At 48.1% G+C, this 18,370-nt stretch overlaps 1 protein-coding gene across 3 annotated transcripts in view; it reads right to left on the bottom strand.

Moving 5' to 3' along the window:
* The window catches only part of afg2a (AFG2 AAA ATPase homolog A), a 721,265-nt gene that overhangs the window by 696,142 nt on the left and 6,753 nt on the right, over positions 1–18,370 (bottom strand). For all 3 annotated transcript variants that reach the window (XM_072495694.1, XM_072495695.1, XM_072495696.1), the window contains exon 2: positions 5,076–5,200. In XM_072495694.1, coding sequence (XP_072351795.1) covers positions 5,076–5,200 — 125 coding nt within the window. The remainder of the gene's footprint in view (positions 1–5,075; positions 5,201–18,370) is intronic.

Below are 18,370 nucleotides of genomic sequence, written 5' to 3' on the forward strand. Positions count from 1 at the left end.
GGTTAGCACTTCTGCCTTACAGCTAAATGCTGCCTCCACGTAAAATACAGTAGTAAGCCATTTTGTAAGTACTGGTGTAGTTTCCAGTGAGATGTCTATGCTTTTGAGTAAACCTTCTATGAAAAAGACAAATGAAAATTGATATGGAGCATAGAATCCCTACAGTGCAGAAAGAGGCCGTTCAGCCCATCGAGTCTGGACCGACTCTCTGATAGATCATCCTACCTGGGCCCAATCGCCCACCTTATCCCCGTAACCCCACCCAGGGGCAATTTAGCATAGTCAATCTACATAACCTGTATATCTTTGGACTGTGGGAGGATCTTGGAGCACTCAGAGGAAACCCAGGCAGACACGGGAAGAATGTGCAAACTCCACACAGTCACCCGAGGTCGGAAACAAGCCCGGGTCCCTGGCGCTGTGAATCAACAGTGCTAATCACTGACGAAGCAATCGTTTTTGAAAATTCATCAGATCTGTATTTTACCTCTTCAGGATATTAGGGTGTCCCCTTAAAAAAGCTGATGTTTCTAACCAGTGTGTTAAACAAGTAACAATGGTATCAGTTGATAAGAGTTAGACCTTGAAAAAAAATTAACAAATTGTCTTTAAAAGTTGCATAATTAATTTGTGTACCCTACTTGTCAAGGGTTATAAATTCTGCTATTTCTGTTTTTGTCCCAGACTGATGGTTTGTTTGGAAGTGGCCCTTGCATCAGAAAACAATCACATATCAGAAAAAGAGCCTCCAATACTTGGTGATCTCACAGTAGTAGCCCAGGCAATTGAAGAAAGTGAAGTAGAAGCCATAGCTTGAGTAGATTAGAAAATGAAATAAAGGCCATAGGACAGTCTCACGACAGAATCAGAAGCAGAATTTCTCATGACCATGACGTTTTGGTGGCTGCCAATAAACTAATAAGAGAGGCGAAACAAAGGGAATTAGAGGGAAAAGATTTGAAGGAGTTTATTCAGAGTTATCAGAAAAAGGTCAACCAGCTTTGTCAGATTTGTACTGAAAATGACGCTGCTTGCAAATACCATTCAAGGTTAGGTGGAGGTGAAGAGGACATAAAGTGGCTGCAGAGCTATAGATAGGTTAAATAAGTGGGTAACAAGGTGGCAGTCTGGGATGGGAGTTTTCGGAGATGGGAGGAGAGGGAAGTTAGAGTGTCAAAGGATTTGTTGCTGGAGGGCCAGCTTGCGAGGCTTGAGCTGGGGGAGAAATATGGGTTGGGTCTGGGAGAGATGTTTAGATACATGCAGGTCCGAGATTTCGCTAGGAAGGAAGTACAGAGCTTTCCAGTGGCTCCAGCCGCCACACTGTTGGAAGAGGTATTGGCGACAAGGAAAATGGAGAAGGAAGTGGTATCGGCGGTTTATGGGTGAAGATAAGGTATCGCTGGAGGGGATTGAGGCGAAGTGTGAGGAAGAGTGGGGGAGGGTATGGAGGAGGAGTTGTGGTGTGAGGTGCTCTGGAGGGCGAATGCCTCACCTTTGTGCGCGAGGTTGGGGCTGACAGTTGAAGGTGGTATATAGGGCACACCTCACAAGAACGAGGATGAGCCGACTCTTTGAGTGGGTGGAGGATGTTTGTGAAAGCTGTGGGGAGAGCCCCACAAATTATGTTCATATGTTTGGTCCGGTCCAAAACTGGAGGGGTATTGGAGGGAGGTCTTCAGGGTAATCTCGAAGATGGTGCACGGGAGACTCAAAGCAGGTCCCCTGGAATCCATATTCGGGGTGTCGGATCGGCCGGGGTTGGAAGGGGATGCGGAGGTAGATATCTTAGCCTTCTCCTCGTTGATCGCCCGAAAGTGGGCCCTGTTGGAGTGGAGGTCAACTTCTCCACCCTGTGCCTCGGCGTGGCAGGGGGGACCTGCTGGAGTTCTTAACGCTCGAGAAAGTAAAGTTAAGAGTTGAGGGGAAGGATGGAAGGGTTCTACAGCTCATGGGCTTTGTTTATTATGCATTTTCAAGAATTAGATGACATCGGGATTTGGAATGTATAAATTATTGGTGATTATGTAAGGGTCGACGGTGGATTCCGGATTTGTTTTCTTTGGTATTTTGTATTCAAAATGTTGGGGGCTGTTTGGGGCGGGTACGATAAAGGGATTGTTGGCCAGGGGATTGCCACTGTATTTGTTAAATGCTGATTATTTGATGAAAATGTGAAAAAGGAGGGAATAAAAATATTTTTGTTAAAACAAGGTGGCCGTCGGAGTATAACATGGGGATTGTGAGGTCATTCACCTTAGTAGTAGCAATAGAAAAGCAGAAGGTTGCTTAAAAGGCATGAGAGTTGAGTGTACCCACACAAGGAACATATTTAGCTCAGATACTGCAAGCAATTAGGAAGGCAAATAGCATGTTGGCCTTCAATGCAAGGAAATGGGAGTACAAGAATTAGGAAGCCTTGCTCCAATTCTATAGGGTTTTGATGAGACCACAGCTGGGATACTATTTGTGGTTTTGGTCTTCATATTAAAAGGAAGGAACTATTTGCATTGGCAGTTCACCAGATTGGCTCCTGGAATGAAGGGGCTGATGGAGGAAGAATAAATAGGGCCTCGTCTCTCTGGAATTTAGAAGAATGAGAGCTGATCCCAATGAAATATGTACGATTCTGAAGGGACTTAACAGGGTAGACAGGTGTAATGATGCCCATAGGGGATCGTCGATTGATCTTTCGGTGAAGTTTGTGGAATAAGAGTTCCTTTATTTAGTGGGCAGGGGCTCGCCCAATGGGGACCGACCAGCGGGACTTTAAAACCTGTAGCCCAGACCTGGACCAGCGTTCCCGATGGTCCTGGGCTGAGACACAAGCTTTGTTTGTTGAGGCAGTGGCTTCCTTTCGGATGATGCCTGAAAGATTCCATTTTTAAAAATAAATTTAGAGTACCCAATTATATTTTTCCAATTAACGGACAATTTAGCATGGCCAATCCACCTACTCTGCACATCTTTGGGTTGTGGGGGTGAGGCCCCTGCAAACATAGGAGAATGTGCAAATTCCACACGGACAGTGACCCGGGGCCGGGATTGAACCTGGGTTCTCAGCACTGCAGTCCTTGAGGTACACCCACTGTGCTGCTAGGGAGGCAGTTCCAGGATGTTGCCCCAGCGACAGTGAAGGAGCGGCGATGTTATATGTCGAGGATTCAAACAACTGTGACGCTTAATTGGTTAGTTGAACTTCCTGGGCTCCTTTACTAGTTTTGATATGTTTGGAGTCAAGTATAATGATGAAGGGCAGCACGGTGGCGCAGTGGGTTAGCACTGCGGCCTCACGGTGCCGAGGTCCCAGGTTCGATCTCGGCTCTGGGACACTGTCCATGTGGAGTTTGCTCATTCTCCCCGTGTTTGCGTGGGTTTCGCCCCACAACCCAAAAAGATGTGCAGCGTAGGTGAATTGGCCACGCTAAATTGCCGCTTAATTGGGAAAAAAATAATGAATTGGGTACTCTAACTTTTTTTACATTTTTTAAGTATAATGATGAAATACCCTAAAGTGGAAAATATTTTAAGGGTAAATAAAACATTACGGAAACTAAGTGGATAAATGCAGAATTAAGTTCCCATTCTTAGGTCAAACAAAGAAGGTGAATCTGATTTTTTTAAAACTGTGCTTCACATGCTCGTCTTGCTGATCGGTATTTTAGTGCAGCTGGGTTCATATTTCTTTTGAGTAACAAATGGCAAATACTATCTTTTAACTTGGGCAGCTAAGAAAATAAAAAGGATGTTATCTATTGAAACACTGTCGCTTGTAGCGTGAGTGGATATGGGATTCTGTTTGTCAAATTTTTAAAAAATAAATAAATTTAGAGTACCCAATTCCTTTTTTTCCTAATGAAGAGGTAATTTAGCATGGCCAATTCACCTACCAGGCGCATCTTTGGATTGTGGGGATGAGACTCACACGACACGGGCAGAATGTGCAAACTCCACACGGACAGTGACCCAGAACCGGGATTGAACCCGGATTCCCAGACCTGTAAAACTGATATTCTATACAATGTTATGTAAATGATTGTTAATTTTGGGATGACATGCTCTCTGCCAAAAGTGAGCGAGAAAAGATTTTAGGCTAGCCTTGTTGGATTCCAATAAATGCTAGCGAGAAAGGACATCTCTAAAATCTAATGGGTGAATCCGGTTTTACAAAAGGAAACACACGTATGATGGAATTATTTTGGATCCTAAAGGAGGGGTGTCTCGCATTGTAATGCTTTGTACAAAACCTGGACGGCTTTGATTTAATTAGTTTTGAAATTTTGATTGTACATATAAACTCATTTTTATTTAATTAAACAAAGAAATCCGTCAATTGTGTGACGTGTTGGATGGCAATTGGGGATTTACCTGTTCCCCGAAAGAAATTGAACAGATGGAAACTGTGGTTGGTAGGTGAGGAGATTGTATGTATTTCTGTGAATAAATACTGATAAAAGTGTTCAAAGATCGAGTCCCGTGGTATCTTTCACCACCTGGCTTTCTGGAACAAAAGCCTCTCCACCATCCACAATGCTCAGATCAGGAATGTAACAGAATGCTCACCATTCATCTATGTGGATGCAGCCACAATACTACTCTAGAAATTTACCCTCTAGAAACAGAGTAGTTGGCTTCATCAGCACCCTACCATTAGACTCATTACTCATCCCCACGATCACTGGCGCACTGTGGCTACAGAATGCATTGCAGAAATTCACGAAGCTTACTTCTTAGTACCTCCCTCCATGCTGGTTTCTATCACCAAGAAAGGCAAGAAAAGCAATGCCACAGGGATATTGTAGCTTCTACAGATATCATCATCTCAAAGTACCTCTGCAACTTCTTGAGTTATGGGCAGCTCCAGGAAGGCTGTATTGTTGCCCATCCCAAATTGCCCCGAGAAGGTATTGCTGTGCATTATTGAATGGCTGAAGTCTTTGAGATGACTTTTTTCACACAAGTGTTAGTTAGGGAATCACAGTAACGATGAAGGAATAGTGACATATGTCCAAGTCAGGATGGCATGTGACTTAAAAAGAACACCACAATGGCATGGCACTGTGTCTGGCACTTACCTCCTGTCTGCCAGCAGTGCTGGTAAGAAGGATTGGTCGGCCAATGCAGATGTTTGCCAGTTTTATGCTGTTGACACCCATTTGAGCAAGACATCTTCGGCAAGCCTTTGGCACATTCTCATTCGCTAAAATCACAAAATTGAATAATTGAAAGCAGTTACATAACGGATACATAGCTATTTTTTTTCTTCTTGCCAACATGCCATCATTTATGCTCCATGAAATCCAACTGATCCAAAACTTATGTTAAAACAATCCCCCACCATTCTATCAATTCAGCTCCCCAACCCCCCCATCCCACGTTTTGTTTAGTTGGAGCTTGTTGGGTCTGCAGAGGTGCTCCCCATTTTAAAAGGTATCCCATCATTTGAACAACCAAATCAGAGTTCATACATCAAAGCTGTAGCCACACATTGCTCTCTCAAAATTACCCCACATCTCTTTTCACCACCACATGGAACAGATCTTTTCCAGAAAGGGATGGATTTGAGATCCTTCCCTTAACCCTCTATCCTATTGGCCTAAATTGATCAAATGGTCTACTTCCCAATGCGAGGGTTGAAACCAAAAGCCAGATGTGCTGATCCTTATGGACTATAGCAATTCAATATCTCAGTCAATTGGTCATTTCCAAACCATGACAATGAGTGTCACTAAGCTACTTCCACTTATAAAGTGTACACTTTCAAATTGGGTTCATTGGGTAGGGGAATCTTCCTTTACCATGCTAGCTTGATGATTTTTTATTTTATTTCCAATAGACTTTGCAGCCTTATTTTTACAAAATAGAGGAAATCAGGATGAAAATTTGAGTCAGAAATGGTCTCAAAATTGAGCTGACCTGGGTGAGTTTACATTCAAAGCATTCCTGCAAAGTAGCTCACACTTCAGGTAAACACATACGGCCTGAACCTTCCCTTAGCAGGAGAATATCAATTCCAGTCATGAAAGGTAATGGATAAGCACCAGGGACCTGGGTTCGACTCCAGCCTTGGGTGTGTGGAGTTTGCACCCTCTCCATGTGTCTGCGTGGGTTTCCTCTGGCTGCTCCGATTTCCTCCCACAGTCCAAAGGCATGCAGGTTAGGTAGATTGGCCATGCTAAAAGAAATTGCCCCTTAGTGTTCAAAAGATGTGCAGGTTAGGTGGATTGTCAATAATCAGGATGGGGCAGGGAGTGGGCTGAGGTAGAGTGCTCTTTCAGAAGGTCAGTGCAGGCTCAATGAGCCGTATGATCTCCTTCTGCACTGGAGGGATTCTAAGAGGAGGCTGCACAAATATCCCCATCCTCAATGACAAGGGTAAATTATTTTCAACCATCTTCAGCCAGAAGTGCTCAGTGAATGATCCATCCCGGCCTGAGATCCCTGGATCACAGATGCCAGTTTTCCACCTGTTCCACTCACTCTTCGAAAGGCTGAACACATTAGGTGAAGGAAGCTCTGGGCCCTGGCAACATCCCACTTGTAGAAGCCGTGCTCCAGAGCTAGCCATGCTCCAAGCTAGACTGTTATAGACAGCTACAACACTGGCATCTACCCTAATACAACACTTTAATCTACCCTACAATATAGAAAATAGTCCAGATATATCCTGGCAACAAAAACCAGAACAAGTCCAATATGGCCGATTATCATCCCATCAGTCCACTTAAATTCACTAGCAAAGTAATGGAAGGGGTCATCGACCATACTATCAAATGGCATTTACTCAGCAAAAAGCAGCTCACCTATGCTCAGTTTGGGTACCAGGGAACCTGTGTTGCACCCCACAGTCCAGAGCACAAATGTCACAGATGCTCGCTACAGCAAGGAACATCACTAATGTGAGGTTTGCACTCAACTGAATCTCGCAGCCTAGCTACCTTCACTGGGTTTGAAGCTATCGCAGGCTTCCCAAGGGTGCAAGGTGCAATAGACTGCACCCATGTGGTTTTCAGGGCTCCGTGGCATCAGTCCCGAATGTTTATCAACAGCAAAGGCTTTTATTCCATCAATGTGCAACTGCTCTTCAATCATCGGAAGCAGATAAGGCACATACGTGCCAGGTACCCTAGGAGTTGTGGCATTTTCACTGAACTAGTAATCCATCGACCCAGGGTAATGCTCTTGGGATCCACGTACAAATCACACTACAGCAGATGGAAAGGACAACAGCAAACGCAACCTTGTTGATCCTGCAAAGTCCCCCTACAGATGTCTGCGGGCTTGTGCCAAAATTAGGACAGCTGTCTAACAGACCAGTCAAGCAACAGCTCGACATAGTCATACTCACAGGATCAGACATACTCATAGGATCAGACCGTACAATGTACTAGACACCACCATCACCATCCCAGCTATGTCCTTTGCCACGGGCAAAACAGACCGAATAGAGATGGCAGCACAGTGATATACAGTCGGGAGGGACTTGCCCCGAGAGTCCTCAACATCGACTCTGGATGCGATGAAGTTTTATGGCATCAGGTCAAACATGAGCAAGGAAACCTCCTGCTGGTTGCCATATATCCCCTCCCCCCCCACCCCCACCCCAGCTGATGAATCAGTAGTCCTCCAAGTTGAACACCACTTGGAGAAAGCACTTAGGATGTACTCTGGGTGGGGGACTTACCAAGAGGTGCTTGGTAGCACCACCACAGTCCAAGCTGGCTGGGTCCTAAAGGACATAGCTGCTAGACTGGTTATGCAGCAAGTGGCGAGGGAACCAAAAGAGAGAAAAACATACGTGACCTCATCCTCACTAATCTGCTTGCTGCAGATGCACCTGTCCATGACAGTATCAGTAGGAGTGGCCAGTGCACAGCACTTGTGGAGACAAAAGCTCCTTCAAACCCTCTATCATGTTGTATGGCACTACCACCATGCTAACTGGGATAGGCTTCGAACAGATCTAGCAACTCAAGACTGGGAATTCATGCGGTGCTGTGTGGGCCATTGGCAGCAGCAGAATTGTACTCGAACACAATCTGTAACCTCATGGCCTGACATATTCCCCCATTCTACCATTACTACCAAGTCAAGAGATCAGCCCAGGTTTAATGAAGGAGGGCATGTCAGAAGCAACACTAGGAGTACCTAAAAATGAGCCATCAACCTGGCGAAGCTACAACACAGCACTACTTGCATGCCAAGCAGCATGTAAGAGACAGAGCTGGGCGATACCACAACCAACGGACAGATCGAAGCTCTGCAGTCTGGTCACATCCAGTTGCCCTGAGAGTCCTCAACTTCGACTCTGACGCGATGAAGCCTCGTGGTGGACAATTAAACAACTCATTGGAAGAGATGGCTCCACAAATATTCCCATCCTCAATGATGAGAGCCATCTAGCCATAAGGCTGAAGCATCCATCCACCAAGTCTTCTCCTTTGACACTATCACTGAGGAGACATAACTGCCACTAATCCCTCAAGGCTGTGTCGTGAGGAAAATGGCCTAAAAGCACACACTTCCAATCAAGGTTGTAACTCCTTCATGACATATTCAAGTGTGCAAAAACTTGAAATGAAATGAAAATCGATTGTCACTTGTAGGCTTCAAATGAAGTTACTGTGAAAAGCCCCTAGTCGCCACATTCCGGCGCCTGTTCGGGGAGGCTGGTACGGGAATTGAACCGTGCTGCTGGCCTGCCCTGGTCTGCTTTAAAAGCCAGCTATTTAGCCCAGTGGCTGGTTTACTTTCAGCGAGGTGGACAGTGTATGAATGTGAATCTCTCAAAGGGAAACCATCGCTGAGTGAGTTGATGGCTAAACCTCAAAATAAGAGGATTCATATGTACGTTATCATAACACCTTCAGTTCATCAAGCCATTCACATCAACATCAAATGTAATAACAAAAATGGTGGTTGCACAACCATGACCCAAAAGTGATTTCAATATTTCTTAATTTTCCTAACCTACCACTACACCTGGAATCCGTGCAACATCCACATCGAAGGTGGAGGCAGCTTGCTGACTGTGACGCCCATGTCTATTTACCTTAGCGAACGTTCTCTGGTGGCACACGGCAGATAAGGGTCTACTGCTCTGGGGCAAAAATGAACCCTTATCAGCACGAGGAGCTGGACTGGATGGTGTCACAAGCAGAGGGCATTCAAAGCAACTGCACACACTTACAATGTCCTGCGTATAGGCCCGCGCAGTGTCCAGCTGAAGCTCATCCTCCTTGTGGGTAGCTGAAGACCTCTTCCTGACTCCTTGAGGAGAAAGGGAGCCTTGAAGGTCAAGGTGCCTCATTCTCGTGTCGCCTAGACATTGATAGTGCCCACTAATGTGTGTGGTCATGGAGTCCAGAGCCAAGTACCAATCCAGCAAAACCTGCTGGACCAAGGCCTCCATGGTCCAAGTTGACAAACTTCCCATAGTGATATCAAGGCGCTGGCATTTCGGAGCCAAGATATCAGACAGAACGCAGGCAGATTCCTCCATCATTCATTCCAGTCTGCTGGGTGACTGCTGCATCTCTGCAGTCTGCTGGGTGACTGCTGCATCTCTGCCTGATGTTCTGCCACCTGTCATTGCATCTCCAGCACTGCAATGACAGCCGCGCGCAAATGCCCATCATCTGACTTGGAATCAGCAGGTGACTGGCCTCCAGCAGTTTTCAAAGTGGCAGAGATCTGGACTGTCCTTGCCTCCGACTGCTGCAAGTGTCTGTGTCACTGTTTCAGTAAGTTGTTCTGCAATAGATGACGCAGAGCCTAACCTAGAGCTCTGCCCCACCGAGGTATGTGACTCTGCGCTGGTAGAGAGTGGTGGTGAGCACAGTGATGGTTCTTCCTGGGTGGCTTCCTAATCCGAGGTGGTCTGTCGCTTATGTTGACCATCCTGGTCTCCCTGGGTCTGCTGGTACCTATAACAGAAAAGGAGAGATTTAGTTCCATGAGCAAGCAGAATACAAAATTGCATGTCGCTCACTGTGAATATTAGGATGTGATTAACTATTGGAGGTGTCATCTATTATAGGTTGCTGGGAGAGGTTGATCTTGCCTTCCCACGGGAGTGATCCCTGTCCTCTCCAGCCAGCTCTGCAGTCTCCTGGGTGAGGGAAACAATGTCAGCCATCCCTCCCAGGGGTTGGGATTTATCCCATCTGTTGTGGGCCACAAATAAAACAAAAAAATGTGATGAGAAGGAATAGAGCTAAGGTTGGGAAACATGCATGTGTGGTGAGCCCTCCCCAGGAGGGGCAGGGGATGTAGTGTGAGCAACAGGATAAATGATATGGTGGTGATGTGAATGTTTCCATGAGCAAATCAGTGGTGGTATGTGTCCCCCCCCACTATTGGTTGTGCGAGATCCCTGAAAAGAGTAATCTTTTGAGCACATGATATCAAGATGAGAGTTTGATATTGGAGGGAATTGAAGGATGACTTACCCTGGTGGAGCAGATGAGGTAATTCATCCTCTTCCTGCACTGGTTGGGGCTGCGGGTGCAGTGGCCAGTCATTCTGATCTCCTTTGGCCAGAGAGAAATGAGACTGGTGTGCTTACTGGAGCCATTCCTTGGCTACAGAACATCCCCATGCTTCCGCATACCTTGAATCAAGGCCTTGAGGTCATTGGAGCAGAAGTAGGGTGCAGCTTTCTTCTTGTGGCTTGCAAACATCTTCCTCTGGTTTCCAGATGTCTCTGTCTGCGTCCTGGAGACAGTTGAGCTGGAGAGAGTGAGATCTGTGTGCTCAGGTGATGTTGGTCAATATGGCACCTTGACCTTCTCCCCACCAAGTAACAGCACAGCAGACAAATCAGTGCCCGACCCATTAGGTGATTCAGAGAGCTAACCACCTGTGCATAATCAATGATCCTCCAAGTGCAGAATCGGACATGGTTTTCCACCATTCTGACCAGCAGGACATACACTGCGGAACCCGCCGTCACAGCACTTAAGATTCAAAAACAGTAATTTCACACTCTGATTTCAAGTCAGGAGTTTGATGGAATATTCTCCACTTACCAGGATCAGCATGACTCAAGAAGGTTGGCACAATCCACGATGTTCAGCACCCCATCCGTGACCTTAAATATTCCCCCCTTCCACCATGTTGCACAATAGCAGCAGTGTGTATCATATACAAGATGTAGGCCAAATTTACCAGCTGTTCACGCCGGCGGGATATTCCAGTCACGCATCCCTGTCCAGGGTTTCCCAACGACAAGAGGTGTATTCAACGGGAAATCCCATTGACAACGGCAAGACCAGAAATTCCTGTCGGTGGGATGCCTCCTGCGCCGGCAAACATGTGGTGAGCTGCTCGGTAATTCACGCCCCTAGGGGGCGATTCTCCAAAATGGAGCCCAAGTTTTCGCACCGTCCTGAACGCTGTTGCGTTTCACGACGGTGTGAAACGGGCACGGGGACGACCGATTCTGTCCCCCACAGGGGGCCACAACGGCGCTGGAGCGGTTCACGCTGCTCCAGCCTCCCTTCCCGGTGCCAAATGGGCGCCGTGCCAACCTGCGCATGCGTGGGGGACATCTTCAGCGCGCCGGCCCCGACTCAACGTGGTGTCTGTCCGGTTCAAGGGCCGGCCGTGCAGGAAAGTAGGCCTGGGGGTGGGGGGCTCCAATTGGTGGGCCCCGATCGCGGGCCAGCCCCATAAGAGGCCCCCCCGGTGAAGGATCGCTTTTCCCTGCTGTCATATGAGAGTACCTTTAAGACATGGATGTTTAAGCAATGTACCTTTAAGAAAACAGTGATGTCAGAGAGTGGTGGAGCGGAGGTCAGCCATTTTGCAGTTTGGTTTTGCAGTTTTGAAAAGAGCTGGGTGTGTGTCTGTGCTTTGCAGTGAGCTGGATCTCTGCCATGAAAGACTATCTCTGGATCATTTGGGTGATTTAAACTTATAATAGTGAAGCCTTTAACCTGATGTGATTTTGTTTTCAGGTGTTCAGTCTCTTGGAAGTTTGAAGGAACATTTTAAGGAATTATTTACTATTGCAATATTTTCTGAGTTATCTTTGAAGTAAGCGGTGTTAAGAGATCCAATGTTTATTTAAGATGTTAAGTTGAGTCCATGGAATAAGCAGTGTTTTGTGTTTAAAAACTCACGTGTCCATAATTGTAATCCCATACCTAGGGAAAAAGCCGTGTGCTCGGAAAAGCAACAAATCCATTAAAAGGGAGAGGTTGGTTGAACTCCATGATACATTTTGGGGATCTGAAAACGCCTCGCCCATAACAATTGGTGGCTCGAGGGGGATAAAAGTCTATCTTTTGGATTGGCTTTTGTGAACTTAAAGACAGTGAAGGATTGTTGCTTTTCCGGTGTGGGATTTTAGTTTAAGTGGGGAGAGTGTTGTGGACAATGGCTCTTTCAGAGGCTCAGAAGTTTTTGGGGGTGGAGAATGTCATAAGTAGTACTTTACGGACAGAAACGAAAAGCAGACTGTTAGATTTGGCAAGAACATTGCAGTTAGCATTGCCTGACTGTGGTAGTAGAGGTATTATGGTACCTGGTATGCTGGAGCACCATTGGTGGAAACTGAATGCTTTCTATTGGTTAAGATGTATGGTAGCTCCGCCCTGCTAGGTGGGGTATAAGAGCCCGTGCCACCCCAGCAGCCTTCATTCTGTAACTGAGCTGCTGGGGGAAACATCTAGCGTATTAAAGCCTTCAGTTGGACTACAACCTCGCTTTAGTGGTCATTGATCGTGCATCAATTTAATAAGCTAGTTTTTATAAAAAAGGATGGAGCTCCGAATCAAGCCGTAGTGTCTGCAACTCAGCCCCCATGCAGCGAACTCAGCGGCAATCTTCAAGCACTGGCTGGCATGCTTTAAAGGGTATCTCGGGAGGGCCGAAAACACACCCACAGGAGAACAGAAAATGCAAGTCCTGCACTCAAGGGTGAGCCCGGAGATTTACACCCTCATCGAGGAAGCGGAAGACTTCGTACAGCAATAGAGCTGCTAAAAGGACATTATATTCGCCCGGTAAACCAGGTCTATGCCTGGCACCTGCTAGCAACGAGGCGACAAACCCCTGGGGAGATCGCTGGAAGAATTCTACCGTGCACTCCTGGTGTTGGGGAGAAACGGCAGCTGCCCGCAAGTTTCGGCAAGCGAACACACTGAACTCTTGGTCCGGGACACTTTCGTGGCAGGTATGCTATCCTCACAAATCCACCAGCGACTGCTAGAAAAAGACACTCCAGGTCTCAAGGAGGCACAGGCCCTTGCAGGCTCCCTGGATGTGGCCTCCAGAAACGCCCACGCTTACGTCCCGACCGTGTGGCAGCCCCCTGGGCAGCGTGGAACCCCTCCGCAGCCGACCCCGAGACATTCCCCATCCCCCCACAAGTCTGTGCTGCAAGGCAGCCTGGCAACCCCGGGGGGCCCCGCTGCTACTTTTGCGGGCAGGCCAAGCACCCCCGCCAGAGCTGCCCGGCCCGCGCATCCACCTGCAAGGGATGTGGTAAAAAGGGCCATTTCATGGGGGTATGCCAGGCCCATGCGGTTGCCACGGTATCCGGCGGCGAATGCGGACCGCCAACACAAACCTCTCCACGGTCCCCGTGCGGCCAGCGGTCGCCGCCATCTTCCTACTCCAGGGTCACATGTGGCACCTGGGCGCCGCCATCTTGTCCCGCGGACGCCACATTAGAGGGATGGGCGCCGCCATTTTGTGCACCCCCAGCCATGTGCGACCAATGGGAGCCGTCATCTTGGATGAACCCCCAGGACCCAGCTCGGCTGACCACACACTGCCCGAAGAGAACACTCAACTGCTGCGATTAGCCTCGGTGACTCTGGATCAGTCCCGGCCTCGAACACTCTCAACTGCTACAACGACTGTATTTATCAACGGGCACGAGACGTCCTGCCTAATCGACTCTGGGAGCACGGAAAGCTTCATACACCCCGACACGGTAAGGCGCTGTTCTCTCCTCATCCACCCCGTTAATCAAAAAATCTCCCTGGCCTCCGGTTCCCACTCAGTGGAGATAAAGGGGTTTTGTGTAGCAAACCTCAGTCCAGGGAAGGGAGTTAAAAAATTTCCGTCTCTATGTCCTTCCCCACCTCTGCGCGGCCACACTCTTGGGTTTAGACTTCCAGTGTAACCTCCAAAGTCTAACCTTCAAATTCGGCGGCCCTATACCCCCCCCCCCTCACTGTCTGCGGCCTCACGCCCCTTAAGGTCGACCCGCCTTCCCTGTTTGCGAACCTCACCCCGGATTGCAAACCCGTCACCACCAGGAGCAGACGGTACAGTTCCCAGGACCGGATCTTTATTAGGTCAGAGGTCCAAAGGCTACTGAGGGAAGGAGTCACTGAAGCCAGCAACAGACCCTGGAGAGCTCACGTAGTGGTGGTAAAGACCGGGGAGAAGCATCGGATGGTCATCGACTAGTCAGACCATCAACAGGCTTACGCAGCTGGACGCATACCCTCTCCCCTGCATATCCGACCTGGTAAACAGGATCGTGCATTACAAGGTCTTCTCCACGGTGGATCTTAAATCCACCTACCACCAGATCCCCATCCGCACTAGTGACCGCAAATACACTGCCTTCGAGGCAGATGGGCGGCTCTACCACTTCTTAAGGGTTCCCTTCGGTGTCATAATGTCGGGGTCTTGGTCTTCCAGCGCGAGAGGGACCGAATGGTTGACCGGTACGGTTCACGGGCAACATTCCCGTATCTCGATAATGTCACCATCTGCGGCCACGACCAGCAGGACCACGACACCAACCTCCGAAAATTCCTCCAGACCGAAAAAATCCTTAACCTTACATACAACAAGGATAAATGCGTGATTAGCACCGACCGCCTAGCCATCCTCGGCTACGTAGTGCGAAATGGAGTTATAGGCCCCGACCCTGAACGTTTGCGCCCCCTTATGGAGTTCCCCCTCCCTCACTGCTCCAAGGCCCTGAAGCGCTGCCTAGGGTTTCTCAGTTACTACGCCCAGTGGGTCCCCAACTATGTGGACAAGGCCCGTCCCCTGATCCAATCCACAGCTTTTCCCCTGTCGATAGAGGCCCGTCAGGCTTTCAGCAGCATCAAAGCAGACATTGCAAAGCCCACGATGCACGCCATCGACGAGTCCCTCCCTTTCCAGGTCGAGAGCGACGCGTCTGACATAGCTCTGGCGGCCACCCTCAACCAAGCGGGCAGACCCGTGGCCTTCTTCTCACGTACCCTCCATGCTTCCGAAATCCGCCACTCCTCAGTCGAAAAGGAGGCCCAGGCCATAGTAGAAGCTGTGCGACATTGGAGGCATTACCTGGCCGGCAGGAGATTCACTCTCCTCACTGACCAACGGTCGGTTGCTTTCATGTTCGATAATGCACAGCGGGGCAAGATAAAAAACGATAAGATCTTGTGGTGAAGGATCGAACTCTCCACCTACAACTACGAGATCTTGTATCGTCCCGGGAAGCTAAACGAGCCTCCTGAAGTCCTGTCTGCAGCACATGTGCCACCACACAAGTGGACCGCCTCCGAGCCCTCCACGAGAACCTCTGCCACCCGGGGGTCACTCGCTTTTTCCATTTTATCAAGACCCACAACCTGCCCTACTCCATCGAGGAGGCCAGGGCAGCCACCAGGGACTGCCAAATCTGCGCGGCGTGCAAACCGCACTTATACCGGCCAGAGAAATTGCATCTGATAAAGGCTTCCCGTCCCTCTGAAAGCCTCAGCATGGACTTCAAAGGCCCCCTCCCCTCCACCGACCACAATATGTACTTCTTGAACGTTATTGACGAGTACTCCCGATTCCCATTCGCCATCCCCTGCCCCAACATGCCCGCAACCACTGTCATCAAGGCCCTCCATAGCATTTTTGCAATGTTCGGGTTCCCCGCTTACATATATAGTGATAGAGGGTCCTCCTTTATGAGCGACGAACTGCGTCAATTCCTGTTCAGCAAGAGCATCGCCTCGAGCAGGACGACCCGTTACAACCCCCGGGGTAACGGACGGGTAGAGAGGGAGAACGGAATAGTCTGGAAGACCGTCCTACTGGCCCTATGGTCCAGGAATCTCCCAGTCTCCCGCTGGCAGGAAGTCCTCCTGGATGCCCTCCACTCCACCCGGTCACTGCTCTGTACCACCACCAACCAGACACCTCACGAACGTCTCCTTGTCTTCCCCAGGAAGTCCTCCTCTGAGACCTTGCTCCCGACCTGGCTGGCAGCATCCGGACCCATCCTGCTCCGAAAACACGTGTGGCGCACAAGTCGGACCCGTTGGTCGAGAGGGTCCATCTTTTCCACGCGAATCCCCAGTACGCCTACGTGGCGTACCCTGACGGCTGACAAGATATGGTCTCCCTACGAGACCTGGCACCCGACGGAGCCCCACGCACACCCCGGCCACCAGTCCCACCCTCCCCTCCACCAGGGCACATTACAGGAGGATCGGTCCTTCCGCCGGCCCTGTCTAGGCCCCCCCCACCCACCGACGCTCCCTTCCCAGGTCAACCGTTTTCCCCACCAGCGCCGTTTAGGGGTGTCGAAGCTGCCATGGAGATCGAAGCCACGCTACGGAAACACAGACGCCCGAGCCTCCACTGGAGTCACCACCGAAGCTCCGACAATCACAGAGGACGACCAGGGCCCCCGATCGACTGATTGCTTCATTTTAAATTGTAAACCTTAAATTTAAATCATCAATTGTAAATCGTTACAAAACGCTGTACGGAGGTATTACGGTACCTCCATAACTAATTCTACCACGTTGCCATGTTTGTAGTATCAGGCCACCACCCCCGCCGGACTCTTTTTTAACAGGGGGTGAATGTGGTAGTAGAAGTATTACAGTACCTGGTATGCTGGAGCACCATTGGTGGAAACTGCATGCTTTCTATTGGTTAAGATGTATGGTAGCTCCACCCTGCTAGAGCTCGTGCCGCCCCAGCAGCCTTCATTCTATACCTGAGCTGCTGGGGGAAACATCTAGCTTATTAAAGCCTTCAGTTGGACTACAACCTCGCTTTAGTGGTCATTGATCGTGCATCACTGACAAAATGCGAAAATATGGGTAATTATGGCGGTGGTTAAGCATTTAAAGTTGCCTGAGATAGAGTTTGACTCATTGGAAATGGCAAAAATTCAGTTGCAAATTAAACAAATGGAACATGAGAACGAATTAAAGCGGCTTGCATAGAGTGAGAGGAAAAAGAGAAAGAGAGAGAGAGGAAAAAGAAAGAGAAAGAGAGTAAGAGAGAGGGAAAAGAAAGAGAACGAGAGAGAGAGAGAGGAAAAAGAAAGAGAGAGAGAGGAAAAAGAAAACAAAAGAGAAGGAGAAAAGAAAGAATAGCCCTAACAGAACAAAAAGAAAAAGAAAGGGAGATACAGATCAGGGAAAAAGATAAAGAGAGGGAGTTTGAACTTCAGAAAATGGCCATGAAACATGACAATCAGTTACAATTGGCAGACGTAAAGGGAAACGTACAGTTGGACGATAGTGATGAGGATAGTGAGAAAGAGCGTCATAGTCGAAGGCTTCGAGGGAATCTATTTAAATATGTCCAAGCATTGCCAAGGTTTGACAAAATGAAATGAAATGAAATGGAATGAAAAAGAAGTGGAAGCCTTTTTCATTTCATTTGAGAAGGTAGCTAAACAAATGAAATGGCCACAGGGCGTGTGGGTGTTACTGATTCAAACAAAGCTGGTAGGTAGAGCTAGTGAAGTGTTTGCATCACTACCGGAGGGGGTATCTGGAACGTATGAGGAGGTGAAGAAATCCATCTTAAGTGCATATGAGCTAGTGCCTGAAGCTTACAGTCAAAGGTTTAGAAATTTAAGGAAAGAATTTGGTCAAACATACATGGAGTTTAAAAGGCTCAAACAGAGTAATTTTGATAGGTGGATAAGGGCTTTGAAAATAGACCTAACGTATGAAGCTCTCAGAGAAATTATACTTTGGAGGAGTTTAAAAATTCAATTCCTGATGTAGTGAGAACACGTGTGGAAGAACAGAGGGTTAAAACTGCGAGATTAGCAGCAGAAATGGCAGATGATTATGAATTAGTTCATAAATCAAAGATTGGTTTCTGAGATCAGTTTCAGCCGGTGAGGGATAGAAACTGGGGACATGAGAAATACTCAAGTGGTAAAGGTAAAGGTGATCTGATGGGAGACAATAAAGAGAGTGTACCTCAGATTAAAAACGAAATCCAGGAGGGTGGAAAAGAAATGAAAAGTTTCAAATGTTTTCACTGTAATAAACTAGGCCATGTAAAGTCACAGTGTTGGTGGTTGAAGAAAAGCACTGGGAAGGCTGATGTGGTAAAACAGGATAAGACGGTGGGGTTTGTTAGAGTGGTAAAGGAAAGCTCAAGG

The sequence above is a fragment of the Scyliorhinus torazame genome, chromosome 3 (assembly GCF_047496885.1).
Source record: "Scyliorhinus torazame isolate Kashiwa2021f chromosome 3, sScyTor2.1, whole genome shotgun sequence".
Lineage (NCBI taxonomy): Eukaryota > Metazoa > Chordata > Chondrichthyes > Carcharhiniformes > Scyliorhinidae > Scyliorhinus > Scyliorhinus torazame.